The sequence below is a fragment of the Eurosta solidaginis genome, chromosome 1, assembly GCF_040869045.1.
Source record: "Eurosta solidaginis isolate ZX-2024a chromosome 1, ASM4086904v1, whole genome shotgun sequence".
NCBI lineage: Eukaryota > Metazoa > Arthropoda > Insecta > Diptera > Tephritidae > Eurosta > Eurosta solidaginis.
In genome coordinates this window covers 343,024,624-343,050,505 of record NC_090319.1, presented here as the reverse complement: position 1 = coordinate 343,050,505, position 25,882 = coordinate 343,024,624, and the positions used below count along the sequence as shown (strand labels likewise).

The following is a 25,882-nucleotide window of genomic DNA, read 5'->3' as shown; positions in this document are numbered from 1 at the left end:
ACTAGACAACAGCGTGACAGATCCGGCCGTAATAATCAAATTTCAGTCGCCGACAGACAGAAACAAATTGCTAAAAAGTATAGGTACCTTTAGGCGCCAAAACAATCCAAACATCAAGGGTCTGCAATTAGTTCATGTGGGCATAAATTCAAATGCTCCGATTTATGTAAATGCTTCGCTGTCCAGGCAAAACTATGCGATCTTCAAGGCAGCGATCCGTCTAAAGAAGAAAAGGAAGGTAGTAGCGGTTTTTTCTAAGAAGGGTCTGGTACATATCAGACGAACAGCCAACGCCAGCCCTGAAGCAATACATAGCTTGGATTTTCTAGAGCGTCTTGAGAATACCGGCGAAGAAAGCGCGAGATCCTTTCGAGTTGATGATGCGCCAACGAATAATGATCAATAAATTAATTTCTATGTATGGTATATTACTTAAGTTCTTGAGTCTCTTCGTTTCAGTCTTTATCTCTCCCTATCAAACTTGTAAACAATCATTTATGTTGTCTGTATTGTTACGCATCGCAGAGCATTCTTTATATCCCATAGATAGTGATGGTCCTAGACTATAGGTTGTCTAGTTCCAAAGACTGCTTACATACACTGTTGCGCGTATTCAGCAAACGTACTAAAGGGCTCAAAGTCATCCATCTCAATGCGCAAAGCCTATATAAAAAGCTGGATGAATTGAGATTCATATCTGAGGGTTCTGATATAGCTGTTATATGTATTTCCGAAACCTGGTTTTTTTCATGTCATAAAAATGATTTGGTGCAACTAAATGGATATCAACTTTTCAGGGCTGATAGACGTGGTCATGGTGGTGGTGTTGCTATATATGTTAAAAGTAGTTTATCCTGTAAACCTTGCTGCAGTGCTAGTCCAAGTGATTCTGTCGAATATGTGTTCGTAGACGTGTTCTCTGTAAATAATGAAATGCTTCTTATCGGCTGTGCATACAGACCTAATCGTGGAGTTGACTTCTCTGGCTTTATTGAATTTCTCGAGCCTCTACTTATAAGCTATGATAATATTGTAACGAATTTACTTGCAAATCCTCTTATTTGCTTTTTCTCTGCTAAGTTCGAATCACTAAACTGTTGAATAAATAACTCCAATTTATAGTAATGCAAAATGGCCTTTATTAAAGTACTTCACAATAACACTCCAACTGTACAACGAATAGCTTAATAACCAAACTGATAGCTTAAAGGAAACTGACTTTCAAAATAATAGTGCTATTGCTCGCTAGATATCGTCTTACTCGTAACTGCTTGACAATTCAAATCAAACTGAATTCTTCTTACTCGCCTGCATCGCTTTTATAGTTTACGCTGCATACTTCTAGGCTCTTCGATTTCCAGAAGTTACTAGTTGTTTCGGCTACAAAATCGCCAGCCACAACTACGTGCACAAATTATTGCTCTCTCTTGTGACAACTCAGATAAGGTATATGCATGTGTTTGTAGTTTACAGTCTCCCACACACACATAAGCGTATAAGTAAATTCATCGGTGTGTGACATCTCATCTCTCGCTGCCTTGTATGTAAATGTTGCTCGTCGGAATGTGTACATATGTGTAGACGCAATTATTGATTCGTTTATGTAGATACATAATGATTGAATTATTGATGTGCATTCACGTCACTGCTTAGATCGGCTTAGAGCTGGCAGCACTCCTTAGTTTTGCTAATATTCGTAACACTGCCCTCCACCTAAGTCTGATCGTCCCGAGCAGACAAATCTCTCGATCTAAACGCTGCTAATCTCTCCAAATGAACCACTTTCATTTTGGTTCGTGGTTTGGTAGTGGTTTGTATGCGGTACACTACATCGTTGATCCGTTTTACAACTTTGTATGGCCCTTCCCAGTTACACTGCAATTTCGGGGACAAACCTTTTTTTCGTTGTGGGTTGTATAGCAGCACCAAATCTCCTTCCTGAAACCCTTCCGAATTAATTGCTTTATCGTACCTCGCTTTCATCTTGTCACTCATAATCTTTGCTCGTTGCCTTACCAGATCGTGTATCTCTCTCAGCTCTTCTTCTAAGACATCAGTGGATTTCTTGACATTCCTCTCCGCATCGGCATCTATCCCATACTTCAAATCAGCTGGCAGTCGAAGGTCATTGCCAAAAATTACCTTTGCGGGAGTTTGGCCCGTTGTGTCATGTACTGCCGATCGGTAGGCCATCAAGAATAATGATATGTGTGTATCCCAGTCCTTATGGTACTTGTCGACTACTTTCCTTAAATGCTCCTCCAATGTTCTATTGAAACGTTCCACCATACCATCGGACTGAGGATGCAATGCAGTTGTCCGTGTTTTTCGAATGCCCAACTTCTTGCACAGTTCTTGGAACACAGCTGATTCAAAACTCCTGCCTTGGTCAGAATGTAACTCCATTGGTACACCATACCTTGCAACCCATTCGTTTTTAACCACTTCTGCTACTGTTTCTGCTTCTTGGTTTGGGATTGGGTATACCTCTGGCCATTTACTGAAATAATCCATAACCACCAGTACGTATTTGTTTCCGCGGTTGCTAGTAGGAAATGGACCTGCGACATCCATGGCGATCCTTTCAAATGGTGCACCTGAAATATACTGCTTCATCTGGCCACGACTTCGGGTTTTGGGCCCTTTCGCTCTGTTGCATACCTCGCAATTGGCAATCCACTCGGTGACCGACTGACGGCAACCAACCCAATAGAATCTCTGCTTAATTTTCTCGAGTGTCTTCGTGATTCCAAGATGGCCTCCACTTGGACCATTGTGCAACTCGCTGAGCACGTCAGGAATCCTCTTCCTGGGAACAACTATAAGTTTCTTCTTACACTGACCATCCTCACTCTCCCATACTCGATGCAAGCAACCGGATATCAATTCCAAACTGTTCCACTGTGCCCAATATGACTTCGCAATGGGACTCTCTGCTGACATATCCTCTCTGCTTGGTCTTTCGTTTCGTTCGAGCCCTTGCATAACATGTGACAGATCTGTATCTTCTAGCTGACACTTTCTTAGTTGTTCCTTGTCCCATTCATCCGCACACGTTATAGTCATTAGCCGGACATCTATAATGTCTTCTTTAGCCTCGGCCTTTGAACAGTGCTTGCATTCCAAACTACATGGCCTTCGTGACATTGCATCGGCATTTCCATGGGTACTACCTTTTCGATGCTCAATGGAAAAGTCATAGCTTTGAAGTCGCTCGATCCACCGTGCCAATTGTCCTTCCGGATTACGGAACTGCAGTAGCCATTTTAAAGCTGCGTGATCTGTCCTGACACGGAATCGCTGGCCGTAGAGGTATTTGTGAAAATGTTTAACGCACTCTACCAATGCCAACAGCTCTCTCCGCGTAACGCAGTAGTTCCTCTCTGGTTTTCCAATCGAACGGCTGTAATATGCAACTACCTTCTCCTGTCCATCGACCAGTTGTGATAAAACGCCTCCTATAGCATATCCACTCGCATCTGTATCTAGAATAAATGTTGCTCCTGGAATCGGATATGCTAACATTGGGGCAGTGCACAAACGCTCCTTCAATGTTTGGAAAGCCACTTCTTGCTCCTTCTTCCATTCAAAAGCTTTATTTTTTCTTGTAAGCTCATGGAGGCTATGGGCTACGCTGGAAAAATTTGGTACAAATCGGCGGTAATATGTGCACAGCCCAAGAAAACTTCTCAATTCATGTAGGTTCTGTGGTCTTGGCCAATCCTTTACAGCCTCTATTTTTTCGTTCGCAGTGCAGATGCCCTCTGTCGTTACCTTGTGACCCAAATAATTGACTTCCTTTTTAAACAGCGCACACTTTTTGGGACTTAACTTCAGACCAGCGCCAGCTATTCTCTGGAAAACTTCCTCCAAATTCTTAAGATGTTCATCAAAGTTCTTGCCCAATACGATGATGTCGTCCAGGTACACCAAGCATGTTTTCCAATGTAGTCCTTTCAGTACCTGGTCCATGAGTCTCTCAAAAGTAGCTGGTGCATTACAAAGTCCAAAAGGCATCACTGTAAATTGCCAAAGACCATCACCGACACTGAAGGCTGTTTTCTCTTTATCTTCCTCCTTCACCTCCACTTGCCAGTAGCCGCTTTTCAAGTCCAGCGTGGAAAACCATTTCGTACCAGATAGCGAGTCCAGAGTGTCGTCAATTCTTGGCAATGGGTAGCTATCCTTTTTCGTTACGTCATTCAACTTCCGGTAGTCCACGCAAAACCTCATTTTTCCATCCTTCTTTTTTACAAGTACTACCGGTGAGCTCCATGGACTAGCTGATGGTTCGATGACGCCGCTGTCGCTCATTTCTTGAATGATTTGACTCACAACTTCCCGCTTCGCCAGTGGAACACTACGTGGAGCTTGACGGATCGGCCTCGCATCGCCAGTGTCAATTTGATGTTTCACAACGTTGGTGCGGCCTGGTTTAGAATCATCCTGGTCAAATATGTTCGCGTACTTTAGGAGCAGTTGTTTTGCCTTACTCTGATATGCTTTCTCTAGCCCCTGCATCCATGCCGTGATGTCATTTGAAAGATCAGTATTACTAGCTGAAACGTGTTCCTGGAGTTGTTCACAGTTAATAACTACTTCAGCCTCTTGGCATCTTCCCAAAATAGCTCCTTTAGTCAGTTTGAGTGGTGACTTGAACTCATTGAGTACTCTTACCGGAATACGACCATCTTGTTGTGTCATAGCCAGGGTTTTTCCTACAAGTATGTTTAGAGCTGATTTGTTTGCTGCTTCGACAACCCACAATTTGTTTGTCCCACAATCTCCATCAACCTTTGCCCAGATGACTGCTTCGGATTTTGGTGGTATTTGCTGACTCTCTTCCACCAGCACTCGTTTACTGCTGTAGCCTCTCTCGTAGCCGAAATTAAGTGGTACATCCATGTTTTTATATCGCATCGTCTTGCTTTGCATGTCGATCTTGATGCCCTGGTCGATTAAGAAGTCGACTCCAATTATGATTTCATCAACAATTTCTGCCACTATAAAATTGTGTACTACCGTGACGTTCCCAATTGCGACTTCACATTCTACTTCTCCAATTACCTGGGTGTCCTCTCCCGTGGCTGTACGTAATCTTGCTCCAAGCAATGGTCTTATCTTTTTGTTGACTAAATCCGCTCGAATGATGGAATGAGATGCACCCGTATCTACAGTCAGTAACCGTTCCTTTCCGTCCACATGTCCTCCAACAGTAAGATTGCTCGATCTTCTTCTAATCTGCGAGATAGAGATTATGGGGCATTCAATTGCGGGAGCCAGCTGTCGCCCCTTGCGGCTGACTCGATTTAGTTTAACGATTGATTGGTCTTGGATATTTGCTCATCACCTTCTGCTCTGCGTTTACGACCACCCACATTGTTGGAGCTATTGGGACCGCTGCTGCAATGTCGTGCCATATGACCTGGGTTGCCACACTTGAAACATTTAATAACTCCGGCATTTTTCTGTTGTGATCCCTTCAGTGCTTCCAAAATAGTGTCTACCCAATCTGGTCTTTCCACTTCTACACGATGAGCTTTGTATGCTGGTTTACTCAATAGTGAGGCCGTTTCCTGAGTCAATGCATGTGATACCGTTTCAGCAAATGTCAGCTTTGGGTTTGCGTATGTAGCTCGCTTCGTTTCCACGTCCCGTATGCCATTTATGAAACTCTGGATTTTTACCCTTTCAGTGTATTCCACGGGTGCGTCCGCATTTGCAAGATGAGCCAATCTTTCAATATCTGAAGCAAACTCCTGCAATGTCTCATTTGCTTTTTGGTAGCGGTTTTGCAACTCAATTTGGAATATCTGTTTCCTATGCTCGCTTCCGTAACGTCTCTCTAAAGCGCTCATCAATGTTTCGTAATGGTTCCGCTCGTACTCTGGGATGGTCTGTAAGATTTCCGCGGCAGGCCCTTTCAGTGCCACGAACAGAGCTGCAACTTTATCTTCAGCATTCCATTGGTTCACTGCTGCGGTCTTCTCAAACTGTAGCTTAAAGACCTGAAAAGGAACAGAACCGTCAAAGGATGGTGTCTTTACCTTTGGATTACTCGCTGAAACAGCTGGGCGATTTAGTTGTAACTGCTCCATACGACCTTTTAAATCATCTACTTCTGCCTGAAATTGAGCGATTTTTGCATCCTGCGCTTCCAGCTTTGATGTTACCCTTGCTTCCTGTGCTTCTAACTGTGAAGACATTTGTGCCACCTGCAATGATAAGCGCTCCTCTTGTTCTTCAATCTTTGATGTTATACGGGTTTCCTGCGATTCCAGTTGTGAAGAAATTTGTGTCGACATTTCTGAAATACGTGTTTCTTGTGCTTCAATCTTCGATGTTATACGGTTCTCCTGCGATTCCAGTTGAGATGACATATACGTTTTCTGTTCTTCCAATTGTGATGCCATATATGTCTTCTGCTCTTCCAGTTGTGATGACATTTGTGACGACATTGATGCTACTGTCGATGTTTGAGCAGATATTGCAGCCAAAATCATGTTCAAGTCTGTGCTGGTAACCGTCTGCGATGTTTCGTTTTTCTCTTCAATTTTTGTTGTCTCCTCGCCATCAAGGTGAAAGGCATACTCTTCCACATTAATTCCTTCTGCTTCCATTGCCTCTCGTAGCCGTGCCTGAAGTTCGAGTTTAACGCCGCTTGTATTCAATCCACGGCTCTCCAACTCCTTCTTCAGTTGCTGGATCTTTAATTCACTGAGCTTTGCCATATCCTTGTTGTCTTCTGGAATTTATTCAACAATTCCTCTTCTGACACCAATTGTAACGAATTTACTTGCAAATCCTCTTATTTGCTTTTTCTCTGCTAAGTTCGAATCACTAAACTGTTGAATAAATAACTCCAATTTATAGTAATGCAAAATGGCCTTTATTAAAGTACTTCACAATAACACTCCAACTGTACAACGAATAGCTTAATAACCAAACTGATAGCTTAAAGGAAACTGACTTTCAAAATAATAGTGCTATTGCTCGCTAGATATCGTCTTACTCGTAACTGCTTGACAATTCAAATCAAACTGAATTCTTCTTACTCGCCTGCATCGCTTTTATAGTTTACGCTGCATACTTCTAGGCTCTTCGATTTCCAGAAGTTACTAGTTGTTTCGGCTACAAAATCGCCAGCCACAACTACGTGCACAAATTATTGCTCTCTCTTGTGACAACTCAGATAAGGTATATGCATGTGTTTGTAGTTTACAGTCTCCCACACACACATAAGCGTATAAGTAAATTCATCGGTGTGTGACATCTCATCTCTCGCTGCCTTGTATGTAAATGTTGCTCGTCGGAATGTGTACATATGTGTAGACGCAATTATTGATTCGTTTATGTAGATACATAATGATTGAATTATTGATGTGCATTCACGTCACTGCTTAGATCGGCTTAGAGCTGGCAGCACTCCTTAGTTTTGCTAATATTCGTAACAATATAATCATCGCTGGGGATTTCAACTCCAACCTTCTCGTCGACTCAACTCTAAAGCTAAGTATGGAGTCTCTTGGACTTTTTCTCACCAATTTAACTTCACCTACACACTTTACTGACTCAAATTCTTCTTTGCTGGATTTATTTTTTGTGAATGATCCCCTGAAATTGCTCCACTACGATCAATTGTCGGCATCTTGCTTTTCAAAACACGATCTGATATTTCTTAGTTACAACTTTCAAACGTCACACATGCAATGTTCCTTTACGTATCGTGATTTTAGAAGCATAGATTACAGTTCCCTTAATGCAGCGGTGGAGTCGGTCGAATGGAGCTTGATTCGTACGCTGACATCGATCCATGATCAGGCATCATTCCTACAGAACCATATTATTGGGCTTTTCGACAACCATGTGCCAGTGAAACTCAAGGCTGCTACACACAATAATACCCCTTGGTTTAGTGCCAATCTAAAACACTTAATTCACCAGCGTAACCTTGCTTACGATGGAAAAGATACAAAACCCTGGAGGCTCACAACTGCTTCAAAGCAGCTAGGATCGCTGCAAACAATGCCATTAGGTCAGCTAAGCAGACATTTTATAATAACAAGTTTAGTGCTGCTTTGAGTTCGAAGGAAACCTGGAAGTCGATTAAACATATTGGTATCGGAAAATCCAAATGCGATATTTCTGTCCTCCCTGATGTAGACATTAACGAGATAAATATAAATTTTGTAAATCTGCCAATCTCAACTGACAATATATGTGCTGACGATTATTGTATTCGCGCTAATGTTGATTTTGGTCCTCTTGAGTTTGCTAGTGTCGATGATTGTGATGTCGTTCAAGCCATTCTTTCAGTAAAGTCTAATGCTATGGGGTTCGATGGTATATGTCCGAAATTTTTAAAAATAATTCTTCCTAAAATCCTTCCTCACTTAACCTACTTGGTTAACTCTGTGCTGACGTCCTGTGTATTTCCCAAATGTTGGAAAGTTGCTAAGGTAATCCCAATCGCCAAGCAAAACAAGGAGTATAGACCTATAGCTATTCTGCCTTTCCTTTCCAAGGTCGTCGAACGAATTTTGCATTGCCAGATAAATACTTATGTGCAGGATAATAACCTTCTCACAGATTCCCAGTCTGGATTCAGGTCAAATCGTAGCTGTAAAACGGCGCTCCTATCAGTGATAGAGGATATTCGAGAACAAGTTGACAAAAATTTTACTGCTTTCCTGACTCTTCTCGACCATTCAAAAGCGTTTGACTCGGTCGACCACACCGTTCTCTGCAAGAAGCTGGACAACCTATTTAATTTCTCCAACTGTGCAACAGCCCTAATCAGATCGTATTTGGCCGACCGAACTCAGGCAGTAAGTGTTGGTAGCAGAAAGTCTGACTTCGTTAGTGTTTTAAGAGGAGTCCCACAAGGCTCAATCCTTGGTCCCCTGTTATTTTTTTTGTATATAAACGATTTGCCTGGTGTTCTAAAGTACAATTGTATAATTGCTGTCCTAGTGATCGTACCAGTTCATGTATTAATAACTTAAATTACGATCTGTGTCAAATTGGTACGTGGGCTTCTATGAACGGCTTATGTCTTAACCCTAAGAAGTCGAAATGTATAGTCATTCATAGAAGGTCACTAGATAAAAGTGGAATGGAAAATTTAATTTTAGACAACACGATTATAGAATACGTTGACACGGCAAAAAATCTAGGTGTAGTTATTAACAAAACATTGACATGGAAAGATTACATCTTCCGCACAGTGGGAAAAGTGTATGGGATGCTTCGAACACTCTGGCTTACACAATATTTTACTCCGTTACATATTCGTCTACTAATAGCAAAAGCGTACTTAATACCTACGCTCCTTTATGGTTGTGAGGTTTACTCTAATGTGACTATGTATGTAATAGGAAACTTAATGTTGTTTATAACAACATTGCTAGATACGTCTATGGGTTGAAAAGACTTGACCACGTCTCTCATCATGCTTACAGGTTGCTAAACATTTCTTTCGATAATCTTATTAAACTTAAAATGCTTACTACGCTACATAAATTAATATATATATGAAGGAACCTGACTATCTGTATCGGAGGCTAAATTTTCTCCAGTCGTCTAGATCTGTTCTCCTTACCCACTTCAGACATCGTATGCTAATATCTGATCGCCTGTTCTTCATTACTGCCATACGTCTTTGGAACTCGCTCCATTCTAGACTTAGGCTTATAAGCAATGCTCTGCTCTTCAATAAAGAATTAACAAGTTTCTATAATAACCTAGACAATTAAAATACTGATTTCTTCTAAGCAAATGTACTCTATCATTCGTTTATTTTATTTATTTACTATTTATTAAATATATTATTTATTGTAACCTTTTCTTAGCCATAGTCATTAGCTTTAAGTTTCAAGTTTAAATTGTTCCTATTTTATGCCTTTTACCGACTAGCACTATAAAATAATTTTTGCCAAATTGTTGTGCTGGGATGAATTGCCTAATAAATACAAATACAAGTTTATCTAGCAATACTCTTATGAACAAAGAAAAATTCAAATTATGTTCCTATTGCCAACTTATTCATAATAATTACTAAGGTCCGATTTTTCAGTAGGTGGTTAAGCTAAGCTTAAACTAAGTTTGCATAAACTCCAGTTAAATATCAGAGCAATTTTTCAGTCACAGTTTAAGGCCGGCTTTGTAGGGTAGGGCTTTTTATACGCCAACACTGCGTTTTTATTATCTAGATAATTTGTAGATACGGCAACAGCTGGGTTATGTTTATCCAACAAACATGGAGTAAATATTTCTCCAGCCTTAGAGAACTATAAATCTAGTTCTGGAGGCGATACCCAAAAAAAAATGTAGAGTTCTTGATTTGATCTCCAACTTATTATCATTATCAAATTATTATCCTACATTTGAGAGATTTTGGGAAATATACATTTCTCAAATAAATATCCAACACATTTCTCCAGTTGATATCCTACATTGGATATCATATCGAGTTAAGGTGGTGTTGAAAAAAAAATCTCTAAGGTGGCACCACCAAAACCAGCAGCTGGTTACTGTGAGAAATAAACAATAAATATAAATTTTTTATACTCAGCTGAGCAGAACTCACAGAGTATATTAATTTTGTTCGCATAACGGTAATCCGTAACGGCATAAACTAATCGAGATAGATATAGACTTCTATATATCAAAATGATCTGGGCGAAAAAAGAAATTCATTTAGCCATGTCCGTCCGTCCGTCCGTAAACACGATAACTTGAGTAAATTTTGAGGTATCTTAATGAAATTTGGTATGTAAGCTCGTGGGCACTCATCTCAGATCGCTGTTTAAAATGAAAGAAATGGGACTATAACCACGCCCACTTTTTCGATATTGAAAAACCGAAAAAGTGCGATAATTCATTATCAAAGACGGACAAAGCGCTGAAACTTGATAAGTGGATTGTCCTTATGACGCAGAATAGAAATTAATAAAATTGTGGGCAATGAGCGTGGCACCGCCCACTTTTAAAAGAAGGTAATTTAAAAGTTTTGCAAGCTGTAATTTGGCAGTCGTTGAAGATATCATGGTGAAATCTGGCAGGAACGTTACTCCTATTACTATATATGTATGTGCTAAATAAAAATTAGCAAAAAAGGTCAACGAACACACCCACTTTAAAAAAAATTTTAAAAGTCAAATTTTAACAAAAACTTTAATATCTTTACAGTGTATAAGTAAATTATGTCAACAATCAACTCCAGTAATAATATGGTGCAACAAAATACAAAAATAAAAGAAAATTTTAAAATGGGCGTGGCTCTGCTCTTTTTCATTTAATTTGTCTAGAATACTTTTAATGCCATAAGTCGAACAAAAATTTAACAATCCTTGTTAAATTTGGTAAGGACATAGCTTCTAGGACGATAACTGTTTTTTGTGAAAATGGGCAAAATCGGTTGAAGCCACGCCCAGTTTTTATACACAGTCGACCTTCTGTCCTTCCTCTTGGCCGTTAACTTAGCAGAAATCGATATATATTTACTAAACTTAGTTCACATACTTATCTGAACTCACTTTATCTTGGTATTAAAAATGGCCGAAATCCGACTATGACCACGCCCACTTTTTCGATATCGAAAATTACGAAATATGAAATAAATGCCATAATTCTATACCAAATACGAAAAAGGGATGAAACATGGTAATTGGATTGGTTTATTGACCCAAAATATAATTTTAGAAAAAACTGTAAAATGGGTGTTACACCTACCATATTAAGTAGAAGAAAATGAAAAAGTTCTGCAGGGCGAAATCAAAAGCCTTTGGAATCTTGGCAGGAATACTGTTCGTGGTATTACATATATGAAAAAATTAGCGGTACCCGATATATGAAGTTCTGGGTCACCCTGGTCCACATTTTGGTCGATATCTCGAAAACGCTTTTACATATACAACTAAGGGCCACTCCTTTTTAAAATCCTCATTAATACTTTAATTTGATACCCATATCGTACAAACACATTCTAGAGTCACCCCTGGCCCACCTTTATGGCGATATCTCGAAAAGGCGTCCATCTTTAGAAACTAAGGTCCACTCCCTTTTAAAATACTAATATCTTCCATTTGATACCCATGTCATACAAACACATTCTAGGGTTACCCTAGGATCATTTTCCTACATGGTAATTTTCCCTTATTTTGTCTCCAAAACTCTCAACTGAGTATGTATTGTTCGGTTACACCCGAACTTAGCCTTCCTTACTTGTTCTTATCTAGATCTAAATAATTTGTAGATGCGCCAACAAACATGGAGAAAATATTTCTCCAGCCTTAGAGAACTATAAATCTAGTTCTGGAGTTGATACCCAACATCATTATTTAATTATTCTTAAACGAGATAGTTCTCGAGTTGATATCCAACTTCATTCTCCAATCACTATTCAAATTTGAGAAATTTTGTAAAATATAGAGTTTTTGAGTGGATCTTCAATTTATTATCATTATCCTATTATTATCCAACATTTGAAAGATTTTGGGAAATATACATTTCTCAAATGAATATCCAACACATTTCTCCAGTTGATATCCTACATTGGATATCGAGTTAAGGAGGTGTTGAAAAAAAATCTCTAAGGTGGCACCACCAAAACCAGCAGCTGGGAACTATGAGAAATAAACAATAAAGTACCTGTGCGACCGAGCTTTGCTCGGCAATCTTCGAGTATGTCGCATAACATACTTTGTTCTACATGTCATCATTAATCAAAATCAACTTTTTTTATGTGTACATATATTATATATTTTTACTTACCAATATTTGATTTCCTTAAATATAGATTTAAAAAAAAAAATCAAACACTAACCGCAAAATGGACTGGAATGAAAAATTTGAAATGGGTAATTCCAGCCTATTATACGGGATTGTTATGATAATTAGTGAAATCGAGAGCTAAGTTATTTAGGTCGAGTGTCTTCATGCTCCGAATTATTAATTTCAAACATTTTTTTAGTTATACACTATGCAAGTCACAATTTTATTACATTCCAAAAACTTGTAAATTTCACGAATGACAACTATCAGTTAGTTTAATTAAATGTCAACTTACTTCCCGAAGCGCCATCTGTTGGTAAGTAGTTAAGTGGTTAGATGTCGTTTTCAAATTGAACATATGCCTCTAGTGTTCAACGGTAGCAAATCATCATGGTGAGATATCTTTTTTCTATGGTGAGAAATCTTTCTATTAGTAATCTGTGAGAAATTGCAATTATTCATTTCATATTTGCCAAAAATATGCATTTAAATATATTTTGCTAGAATTTGCCATGGTGCCTTGATATTGCATTTCAATTTTATTAGCGTGTGTGAAATTAAGAAAATTAAGTCGAATCATGTGTAAGATGTTTTCACGAAGATTTTTGACTTTAATGTTATCTTTTAAAGCTTTAATAGAATATGAGTAAGTAGAGTACTATTTCGTCTAACTACCCCAACCCTAAATAGCAACCCTACTCAAAAATATCCCTATTGCAATGCAGAGTGAAATACCTTTCGTTTGATACCCATATCGGCATATTTCATGCAATTTTTTTAAAATTTCGAATAGGTGGCAACCCTAAATGGCAACCCTACTCAAAAATTCCATATTGTAATGCGGAGTGAAATACCTTTCGTTTGATACAAATATACGAATATACAAGAATTGCCCGCTTAAAGTTATAAGATAAGATATAAACTTTTTTTTCGTGAAAATTCTGTAGTATGTTATCTTAAATTTGAGTCCAGTTAGAGAACCACAAGTTGGGAATTATATTTTTTCAACTTAAGTAATATCATTTTTCTTTTGCTGTGTACGATATGATTCTCGAGTTGAGGAACTGGTTCGAAACAACTCTTAAGATTTTAGAAGTATGCCTAGTTAACAACATGAGCTCTTATGGTAGAACGAACGCAAATAATTGATAGGTTAACTAGAGTATAACCCTGCCAGATCGGCCGCTTAAGTTTAGTTTAAACTTCAGTTAAAGTGGACTGAAAAACTGCAGAATAAGTTTAAGCGTAGTTTAACTGACAAACTGAGTACAACTTGTACTGAAAAACCCGGCCTAAGCAACGTAAAAAATAAAAGTTGACTTATAATCATTATACAAAAATTATATGTACTTGTATTTTGTTTGAAAATTGTTACAAAGCAACGCTTTGGATAAATTTTTGAATTCGGCAGAGATGGGGGTGGTGCATTAACGCACCAGCCTTCACTCACAGTTGAGTGGTAATGCAAAAAATATCACCCTCACTCAGCTATAGTGGTAGTGAAGCTGAAAAATGTTTCACTACAATTTAAAAGCTGGGCCCGTATCGTGTTATATGATCATGCATAGAAAACCATTTTCACTCTAAACGATAAATCTGAAACTGTCCATTTATAAAAATGACAATAAATTGCCGATTTGGTGTGTACGCATTATCCTTAGCTCAAATATGTCACTAATTCTATTAGCCATTTTAGAGCTAATTGGATTTTAAAATTGATTTCGAACCCGGATCGTTAGATACGATACGGGCCCTGGTAGTGAAAATATTTTCAATTCTTTTTTTCTTTATTAACAACAAAATTTGATTTATTTAATAATTTGGGAAAATTTCGAATCCCATTCCGGGAGAAAAGGCTTTGAAGAGATTAACATGGTATAATCGAAACAGCTGTCGCCTTGTCCGTCCTGATGTCACGTTGTTTACATTTTTCCCAAATTATAAAATAAATTATAAAATTAAAAATTGCTTGAAATAAACGTTTTCATACATTTAAAGCAATACGGGCAATCCCCGATTAATTCTTACAAACAGACAACATTTGGTTAATTCGTTGTAGTTCTATAAATAGAACAAAAACAGCAACAATACCAGTTTCTCTGAAACCGCCTTTACAAACATGCATAACTTCAACACATAATTACATACGAAGTACATATGTGATGTGTAGAAGATTAATATATGCAAAAGAAGGCAATTGGGAAAAACTTTACAACAACTAATGCATGACGTAGCTGAATGCGTTTGTAACCACTTCAACTATCGTAGGAGAGCGGGTTCGAATCCCACTCCCGGGAGAAAAGGCTTTGAAGAGATTTACAAGGTATAATCGAAAAAGCTGTCGCCTTGTCCGTCCTGATGTCACATTGTTTAAATTTTTCCCAAATTATTAAATAAATTATAAAATTTAAAATTGCTTGAAATAAATGTTTTCATACATTTAAAGCAATACGGGAAATCCCCGATTAACTCTTACAAAATTTATTTGATTTACAACAATTTTCTCAAAAAAAAAAAAAAAACAATAAGGGAGTTCAGAATTTTGTGTATTTGGTGGTGGAAACGTTGAGCAAATAAAAGCTACGGATCCTGAACAACTTTTTTTCGTTTTAAAATTTTTCTTTGGATATTTTGTTTTGTATTGACAGTTGTTAATTCGCTATGCAAAATTGAAAAAATCAACTACGGTTTTGATGTTGCGTATTTGCCATGACGGAGCAAATGCATAGCCGTATAATTTTTTGGCCTTTTGTGTAAAAATAATACACCAGTTTGCAAATACAATGATGCTAGCCCATTTGCACAAAATCCTGAACTCCCCTAATGTTTTTGCGCGAGAAGATAGCTTATTTCTTACACTGAAAGAAAAAGACTGTTAAAATTAACCGAAATATGGGTCAATTCAACCGAAATTTCTGTCAATTTGTATCAATCGCAACAAGATGTTGAATCAACTGCGCACAAATCGTTGATTCGTAATTGACCGTTTTAGTAGTCAAATAAACAAAATAAGTTGTTGCATTATACTTTACTCATAGTTTTGTTAAATTAACAATTATTACTGTCGCCCTAAGAATACCAATCAAAACGCCAATGAAAGTGTAATGCAATCAAAATTTAGTGCACTACCCTCAACTGTGGAATTCGGCAACTATTCCAATTTGAAATTTTCAAATAATAATAAAGTTTGGTCTCTGTATAATTCAAAAAAGAAAAGAAATCATTCTACACACTTCCTTTTGTAATTTTTTAACACAATAAATATACTAGAATGGGTCGAATTTGGGAATTCGAAAGACATTAGAATGCTAGCTTCGAAAAACATGGTAAGAACTTTGTTACTTATGGATTTATCTCTACAAAAAAATGGTTTCGTCCGAACTCCGTTGTACAGTGGGTGTTATAGTAACTGAATGAGATTAAAAATAAAGTTCCGTGTAGATTTATGTTCAAGTCCATTCTGAAGTTTTTCTTCAAGATAAGTCCGATATTATATTCATAAAATGAATTTTAATCAAAATTATGCTTACACTAACCCTTAGGTATCAGCCAAAGTAATCCGGAAGCATCATTTGGCGATATTTCACGTATGGTTGGTACGGAATGGAAAAATTTGCCAGCCAGTGTTAAGCAAAGTTGGGAAGATCGTGCTTCACGTTTGAACGAAGAGTCGGCTGCACGTCGTGAAACTTTATTAGAAGAAAATTTCAATTGTACAAGCGGCGGTGGCGGTGGAGCTAGCAGCAGTCCTGGCCCAAGTGAACCACCAACTGGTATAACATTTGAATGTTTATGGGACAAATGCGATTTTCAATTTGAAGACTCTGTGGATTGCATGGAACATTGCATACAAGATGGTACCGGACATATACAACGGACTTCGCAAGGAATCGACACGGAATTCCTTTGCTTATGGCGTAATTGTATACGTGTAAGGAAAAATATGCAAGCATTCCCATCACTTTTACGCCTCATCAAACATGTGCGTGAGGTACATTTGAGTAAGGGAGGAAAATTAATAGCTGCAAGTGATCGTAGTAAGAATTACGTACCACGTAAGAATCAAAAATCACAATCCACACACTCAACCGCACAATCACAGCAGACTCAACACCCTGGTGGCAATGGCGCTAATGGTAATGAAATTGGTGGTACTTCGGCACAAAATCAAATGCAAAATGTTTCCCAACCACCGGAGCCAATGTTTGTTACGGTACCACCAAGGCCACAGCGTGTAATTCATTCTGAAGCATATATCAAGTATATTGAGGGATTACAACACAATCCAAATGCTTCACAACAAAAGCCATCATGGAAAAATGCATTAAAACAAGTGACACCAGCAAACGTAACAAACACAGCTGTGGCCAATTTACCTGCCAATTGGTTGGGTAAATATGCTCAGACAAATTCTGAAGATGTAATTAAGTCATTATGTCATTTACGTAATTTTATGATGATTGATGCTTTGCAAATTCAGCGTGGTTGCTATTAAATATGTTTTTTTTTTGTTTATGTAAAAAATGCATATCGTTCTTGGTATTTTCAATAATATTCAAATTAAAAATATTTACGGAATATCAAAAACTTTAAATGCTCTGCAAAAATGTCTTGTGCAAGCGAAGATATATATTAAATTATTGCAGCTTCAGTGCATACATACATATATAATGACAATTTTAACTACATAACAAATATTGATTCTTATTTTATATATTATCTATAAATCTTATAAAATAAAGTCGCTAAATTTCATTTCATTTCATTTCTTTTTTGTGTCAATGGTAACATACCTTACTGACTAGATTACAGGTTTACGTAGAACTAAATTATTAATTTAAGTATGACTTAAAGTGTTAAATAGTAAGACTCAATGCATGCCTTCAAGAGAGACCTAGACATGACAAAGTCAAGATCTAGACTCCTAGATAGGTGATTGAATTCTACAAGTCCTCTTAGAAGAGGAGCAAAGCTGAAGTAATTAGAACGCAACACTTCAATACGGAATGTGTTGTGAAAGCCGAGGGCTCTGTTAGGGACATTGAAAGTTAACAGACCAAGAAGTTCAGAACAGTCAATAGCACCATATATTATTTACATTAAGCCTTGAACAGAACGCCTGACTTCAAGTGGCAAGGCATTGATAAGCATGCATCTCGCATTGTAGGGTGGCATGGGATTATCAAAGTGTAGAGGTTGAAGAGCAAACCGTATGAATTTGCGCTAAACTCTTTCAATTCTTATAGAGTGTGAAGAGTATATCGGATTCCAAATGACTGAGGAATATTCTAACTTTGAACATACTAAAAACAGCGTTTTTCTTTTGGTTTAAGTTGGATGGTTTAAGATTTTCTCTTTATTCTAGAAAAAGACGGTATCACGTTTTTTTTTAATCCCACTGGAAGTGAAGTCTTCTTCATCTCCTTTTATTATACAGAGTTGCTTTGTTTCTATAGTGAAGTATCATAGGTTTATACTACATTTCTACTACCGATACGTACTTAGAGAAGTCGCCCTTAACACACAATAGTTTGATGACAATATTATAAGCTTACAATACTAAGGAATTGTACAAAATTTTTCTGGTATACGGGTATTTGAAATCCTTCGCATATCGTCGTAAGAAAGCTAAGTTGGTATAAGCTTTTGGTATAAGAAAGTTAACATGATTAGCAAAGGTAAAAGATGAATCAAAAATTACGCCAAGATCACGAAACTCATCAACTGAGGCAAGAGTTACGTTTGAGATCGAATACACGGACGAAAGCATATTCATTGACTTAGTAAACGTTATGTGACAGCATTTACTAATATTGAGTCGCAGATTATTTTGTAAAGCCCAATCGTTAATAGCATTCACATCTTCCTGCAGACGCAAAGCATCAGAAATACTGGTGTTCTTGCGGAAGTTTTAAATCGTCTGCATAAAAAAAATAATTAAAATATTTTAGGCAAGAGCCAACATCATTAATAAAAATTATGAATAAAATAGGACCAAGGATGCTGACTTGTGGTACACCCGAAGTTGCGTGGAATTTGTAGGGCTTAGCTTTCTCGATTTCAACAAAAGATATCATATTTTCTAGGTAAGACTTCAGCCACAACAGAAAATTTGAATGAGAGCCCATGTTTTCAAGTTTCCACAAAAGTAATTTATGCAAAACTGTGTCAAAAGCCTTGGAAAAATCTGTATCAACTTGACATCCATCCTTGAACGCCGAGACACAAAACTGGGAAAAAACCGCTAGATTTGTGACAGTCGAATGCCCTGCAATACAACCATGCTGACATGGATCGAATATTCTATTGATAGCGAACGATAACTTGTCCTTAAGTACCTTTTCAAAAAGTTTAGAACAGGTCGACAATTTAGATATTGGCCTCTAATTCTTCACATCATTTTTATTGCCTGACTTGAAGATTGGGGTGATGGACGCCAGTCAATAAAAACTTCGGTCGATAGCGAAGTATTGAAAATATGGCGCAATGGAACGCAAAGAGAAATGCTACACTTTTTAAATAAAGAACAGGACAATCCATCTATATCATTTTTCAGTGAGGACTGTAAGGAGGAGATACCCTTAATAATGTCCGTTTCGGATACAGACAGGGATCCAAAGTCTAAAGGCTTTGGTGTAACAGAGGAATACCAGTTGTTAATATCATCTGCATCAAAAACAAATGTGGATTTAAAAAAATCAGCAAAAAGGTTTGCTGAAACAGTCAGACTCTCTGAACTAGTATCATTAAATTTTACACAGCTTGTGATGTTAGTACAACCTTTCTTTGAACGAACATAGTTCCAAAAAGAATTAGGATTTGCATTTAACTCGTCCTCAAATCGGAAAATGTATTTAGTCATATAATAGGTATACTGATCTTTAAAAGAAAGGTGGAAAGTCGGTTTATATAATTTATGGTACTTATTTCTTTGATTTTTCTTTTTTTTTAACCTAGTAGTGTACCAGGGTAGTTTGTGAACTTTAACCGGTAGTAAAGCGAGATTCGTACTGAAGATGTGAGAACACAAGCAGGAAGGCATCGAAGCATTCAGCAGAGTTTTTAGCAAAGAAAATAGAGTTCCAATTAGTTTCAGATATGAGTGAGTTAAGAGTATCGTAATTTGCATCCTTAAAATTATAGGAGCGGACATTATTATTAATGTTATTCGGCACTAGGGCAAAGAATTCTATATATAACGATAATGGTACAAGATGCATATTAGACTTATAAATATGAAACGTACATTCAGTCAAGTGACTAATTAGATTCTCATCAACAAAAATAAGGTCCAAGATATTATTTAACTGGTTAACGAAATGGTTAATCTGAATTAAATTATCCCCAAAAAGGGTGTCTAAGAAATTGATCTCATGAGGATGATGGATATTAGTAGGCGTTAGGACATTTATAATTTTGGACCATACAACCTTAGATTGAAATCACCCAAAACGCAGAAATGACTATCATCATTGTTTTCGTAAAGGTCAAATATGTTATTGACATGAGCACAGTACGGCGAATCTGTGCTGCAAGGCGGAATGTAAGAGACGCAAATAAATAGCTTGCCATATGACCCCGTAATACAAGCATAGCTGATCCAAGAGAGACTCACTATTAGAGAGCGGAACAAGGGAGGAGAGAAAGGAACGCCTTACAGCAATTAATACTTCACCCCCTGTAAGACGTCCCGTTTTGATGGGATCTCTGTCCTTACGATAGGTGTGGAATAACCTTTGATCAAAGAATTCTGAGTCAGAAATGTCATCATTGAGCCAAGTCTCGACAATGACATAGACATCTCATAATCACACCGTGAAGTGGCTAGCGTTATATAATTTTGGGAGTAAATTCATAGGCATTGTCACTAATTTTATGAATTATTGATTGATTATTCTGCTTCGAATACCGTTTGAATCGTTGAACTGTCGAATAAATGACTCAAATACTCAGAAATGCGCCAGCGCTTTTTGCCGGCAATTTGTAATACATCGTTCAGTAGGTAAGGATAGACTGTGTGCAAACAGACAGGCACACAACTACAACCACGGCGTACATCCCCTTACTATCGCACCCCCACAGAGGTTTGATAAACTAAAAAGGCCAAGGCAGCCGAGCCGATGGGTACAAACGACGTAGCCACGCCGAAGCTTAAACACCTTGGCGATGACGGAGTGAGCTACCTAACGCATGCTTTCACCTTGTCGTTGAAGTCTTTATTCTGGCAGGGAGAATTCCACTTCTAAACCACCAATCGAACGTGAGGCATATCTCCACTTGTCTCCACTTCTGTTTAATTTCTACATATCAAACCTGCATTCACCAGAGGGAGCTCCCATCATTTCCTATGCTGACGACTGCACAACAGTAACAAGACTTGTCTGTTCAATACACGAATTAGTTTCCACAAAAAAAAATTTAAACCAGTCTTTCTGGTTTTTCATGTCGCGTGATGTAACATCACAAAGTTCACGGCCACTCTGTTTACGACGTAGAACGAACAAATGACGCAAATATTGGACTTTCACGTCGATGACGTTAGGCTACCCACTGTCTGTCACCCGGGCTCGGGCAAAAGAAAGGTTATCTCATCGCTGAACATGGCGAAACTGAGAGAGAGGACCCCAATATCTCAACTCCCGATGGATGATATCCTCAGGCAGATAGTCTTACAGAAAAGACAAAGTGGAATTGGGAGAAAAGATAACATCGAATGCAGTCAGTTTAGTTCAACTTCTACATAAGATTGTATGGTACACAGATGGCTCCAAGTCACTAGAGGGGATAAGCTTTGGACCCAGAATCAAAGTGTCAGTGCATCTGGGAGTACACCCGAGCATATTTCAAGCTAAAGTATACGCCATAAGTCAGAGCTCTGAGTTGAACCTTCACCGCGGATACTCCAAGGAAACAATTGCCAGTAACAGTCAAGCCGCACTCAAGGCATTTTCGAAAGTCAGCATTAGTCCTTGAGTGCCTGGAAAAGCCAAACCAACTAGGAGTACATAACGTAGTACTGCTGGCCGGGGTCCTAGGCTACAGGGGAGTGGAGGGCAATGAGAAAAGAAAGAGGCAGCGACTGCACCAAAAAAAAACCCTTCGGTCCTGAACTGTCACTGTAAGAGGTTATAGCATAATTCGTACAGGAGACAATCAGCCCATTCTAAATATTCACTCGGAATTTTGTTCTCGCGGAAGTTTTTATTCCCGCGAAAAATTCCTCCAATTCTTTTCTCCTAGGGAGAACAATAATTGTGGAATAGGAATTTCGAATTAAGCTGTTTTGTCAATTGAAATTTCGTTGCGCATTTCTTATTTTGTTTAAAAAATTGAAAAGTTTAATTATTGTTGCAAATTTGTTTGAAATTAAGAAATAAAATATAAACAATGCACAGTATTGCATTTCATGTGACACTCATTGAAATGAGTAATGAATTGGTGCCACAGCAACATCAACAGAGGAGCATAAGAAGAAGACGGCGGGATAACACAAAGCCGCCGGGCTTACCTGCTTCCACCACCAAGAGCTCTTCCGTTGCTTATGATATACTTTTCGACTTACAATAAAGAATCGCCCACCCTTAGCGAACTAAGAACACAAAACTGAAAGTAAAACAACAACATAAAAGGTTTTTAGTTCCTCACTTTTTTTTTCAAATTATGAGCTTAATATTTATTTACATAAATTTAATAATAACTACATACACATACATAATACTTACCTGTTCTTAATAATAAAGTAACTAAAATGATAAATAATTTTGAATAAGATGAAGATGAGTCTTAAGGACATTGAAAGCAAACCTGTCGATGCCAAGGTTTTTTATAATTTATATGGTATTGATAATGAACTGGAATTGTGGTACAGGGCTTGCCAAAATCAGGGACCAACAGATCTTGTATTTGCGTTCGAGAAGACAGCATTCCATCCAAAAATAAGAGAAGCACTTGAAATTCTGCTTGCAATGCCCTGCACAACCGCAACTGTGGAACGCTCCTTCAGCATTCTAAGGAGGGTAAAGACGTGTTGAGAACAACAATGGCAGAATCTCGCTTAAATGGTAAATAAAGTTTTTTTTTAATATATTTATTGTATTTTTTTTTTTTCAAAGGTTTATGTATGCTGAGTGCTCACAGAAAATTGGTAGCGTAAAATGATACGGAGTTAAAAGGTCTAATTTTATATGAATTTACAATAAATCCTTGAAGAATTATACTTACTTAGCAGGTTTTCTAATATTCAGAGAATGAGTAATGCAATTTAAAATACATCTGTGTAACTAAATTAAGTATGTGGAAAAATACAATTTTGTTGAATATGAAACTCACTTGGGGGATCACATTTCTAAAGTAATTACACCTTGTATTGACTATTAAATTAATCTATCTAATTCAACAAAATTATGAATTACCAAATCCTGGACATGATAGATATTTTAGGAGCTCTTGATAAATAAATAAAAATTTTAACGGACTGCTAGAGCCCACAGCTGGGTCTATAAAGCAGGCTTCGCTTTTACCTAAACGTTGTTGTTGTTGTAGCAGTGTTACACTGAAATGACAGTCCTTGGTCGGGAAAAATCCCGAGACGCTCCGGTACATAGAACCGATCGCCTTGGAAAGCTTGCTTCTAAATTTTTACCTAGACGTCATTACTCTTTATACTTATAAATACGCTATATATGAATCTGAAATTAAAAAAAAAATTGGCTCCCCTTTTTCAAAGGCTGGATACGCTCTTGACCAATATCCTTTAACTATTTTGATGATTTCCTTTAATTTAACAAGTGAAAAAACTCCTGAGAAATGACAGGGAAATCTCCCTCTCACTCACATTCATAATACCTACTTTTCTCGCATAACCGGTTTCCGGTTTTTCGAACATTTTCAGAATAGGAGGAAGGGGAGAAGTGAAAAAACTTACAAGGAATTTTTATTTAGAATACGAGGAATGGGAGAAGGGAAATAACTCGCACGGAATTTTTGTTTAGATTTGGGCTGATTATTCTTAGCTCAACTACTGCGATTGGTCAGGGCAGACGAAGGAACATACTCTCATGGAATGCGACGCAATCTCAACATGTGCGGCTAAGTTTTTGGGCTCGCCATGGTCAGAGCATTCACACTCAACCCAAGGTAACTACTAAGCTTCATCAAGGCAGTCGGCTTGGATGGGGTGCTGTGACGGCACAATAGACCAATGGTCGCAGTGCAATCCTCAACGATTATCTATATATCTAGAATGGGTTTTTGTGGGGGCAAATCGACTATAACCGATTTACTTCAATTTACAATATACGTCTCGAATGGTTTTAGAAACAATCATAACACCGACTGAAAGAGTAATTTTTAAAAATATTTATTCGAATATCATTGCTGTTCCCTCGGGTGTTCCTCAGGGCACCCATATTGGCCCGTTATATCCACAACTGTAAAATATTCTAAAATTTTAATATATGCTATATACTTTTTAAGTTATACTCGTCGATTGAGGACGTTATGTACTCCAGATGGATTTAAATTGTTTAGTTAATTGGGGTAATGCGAACTACATATATGCCGCTCAATATAAAAAATATTAGTTCATGTGGGTGCTTACGGCCGCCACACCGGTGTCGTGCGGTGTTGTCCCTCGGCTGTGATTTGGCTAACACACCGAGTGTATTTCTGCCAATCAAAGCTTCTCATTGAAAATGCTTCTGCTTTGCAGCTGCCGTTCGGAGTCCGCAAAAAAGATATAGGTCCAGTCCCCGTAAAAGAAGGACGACATTAGAGAAGCGTAATCTCTTCTGAGGTTAATCGCCAGCTTCCTGCGCAATTAATAAGCACATTTTTTTTTGTTGACTTATTGTCGACTCGGCGTTACAATGAACTGTAAACATAGTTTCACCCTAATATTAATGCCACAGTCAATAAAGCGCGAGGGCTTTTAGCATTTGTGAAAAATGTTGAAAAGAGTTTAGTGACCCTTACGTTACGAAAACCACTCTTACAACATTGGTGAGACCGATATTAGAATATGGATGGTTAATTTGAAATCCGCGGTATCAAGTTCATGTAGATAGGATAGAATCAATTGAAAAACATTTGTTACTTATCGACTTGAGAATCCTTCAATGGGACTCTTTGTATAATCCTATCCTTATAATCTTCCTCCTAATGATAGGAGGGATATTACCTCCAGCGGGTTAGGGGGCTTAGAATATACCCTCGACAAGTACGCCGTCCGTAAGTGGCGACTGAAATACTCAATTCATTCAAGGCGCTGTGTAGCGCAACCACTCCAAGGGGATGCGAGCACGATTTATAGCTTCTACAACCCAATTGTCAACCTCACCAACTCATGACGAATCCTGTTTCTTAAGCAGCCGAGCTTCTGTCGAGCCCAAGTTTCTTTTATAGCTAGGATATGGGGGCGGGATGGCCTAGAATATTCAATGAGAGAGCATATTAAATCGTTCCCGAGATGGTCGGGATTATACCTTAATGGGGCTTGTTAGCGAAACGTACCGGATCTATATTTGGCAAAGGACCATCAAATCGATAGCACTTCCTACAACCTTTATCGCTACAGCAACAAAAACAACAACAGGAGCAATATTTAGTGCTAAACTATTTAATGGATGGATATAAATGCCATATATTTTGAACGAAGTCAGTTTCAATGTTCTATACCGAGTTTCGAGGCACTGTAAAACTATTATTCTTAAACAATGTGGAACCAATTTCCAACTAAAAGGTTCGTTTAGTGTAGTTCATACTTGAATTCCAATTTGAACCTTAGATAACTGCCCCTTACAATTGGCGTTAGAGAGGCTTAGAGTTTTCAGATTTTAATTAAATTGTATGTAGTTGTAATGAAACATTTCCCACTACCACCAAATTTTTATTTTTGGTGAATTGTGCTCAACTATGCTACTGTGGATATAAAAAGCATTAGAGTGACGAGAAAAAAGACGATTAAATTTATCTCGTAAGTTTTCATTTCGTAATATAGTAAACGAGTACGAGCCCCGACTTTTTGCAGAACTTCAAATAATCTAGTTAAAAAGTTAAAAATTAAGAATGTAATGTGACGATAAACTCTTTCAGAAAAGAAAATGCCATA

At 37.8% G+C, this 25,882-nt stretch overlaps 1 protein-coding gene across 1 annotated transcript in view; it reads left to right on the top strand.

Annotated features, from left to right (window-relative positions):
• The window catches only part of polybromo (protein), a 44,600-nt gene extending 27,072 nt beyond the window's left edge, over positions 1-17,528 (top strand). The window contains exon 4 of the mRNA XM_067762427.1: positions 16,317-17,528. Within this exon, the coding sequence (XP_067618528.1) occupies positions 16,317-17,269 (953 nt within the window). The 3' untranslated portion in view covers positions 17,270-17,528. The remainder of the gene's footprint in view (positions 1-16,316) is intronic.
• The last annotated feature ends 8,354 nt before the right edge of the window (positions 17,529-25,882 follow it).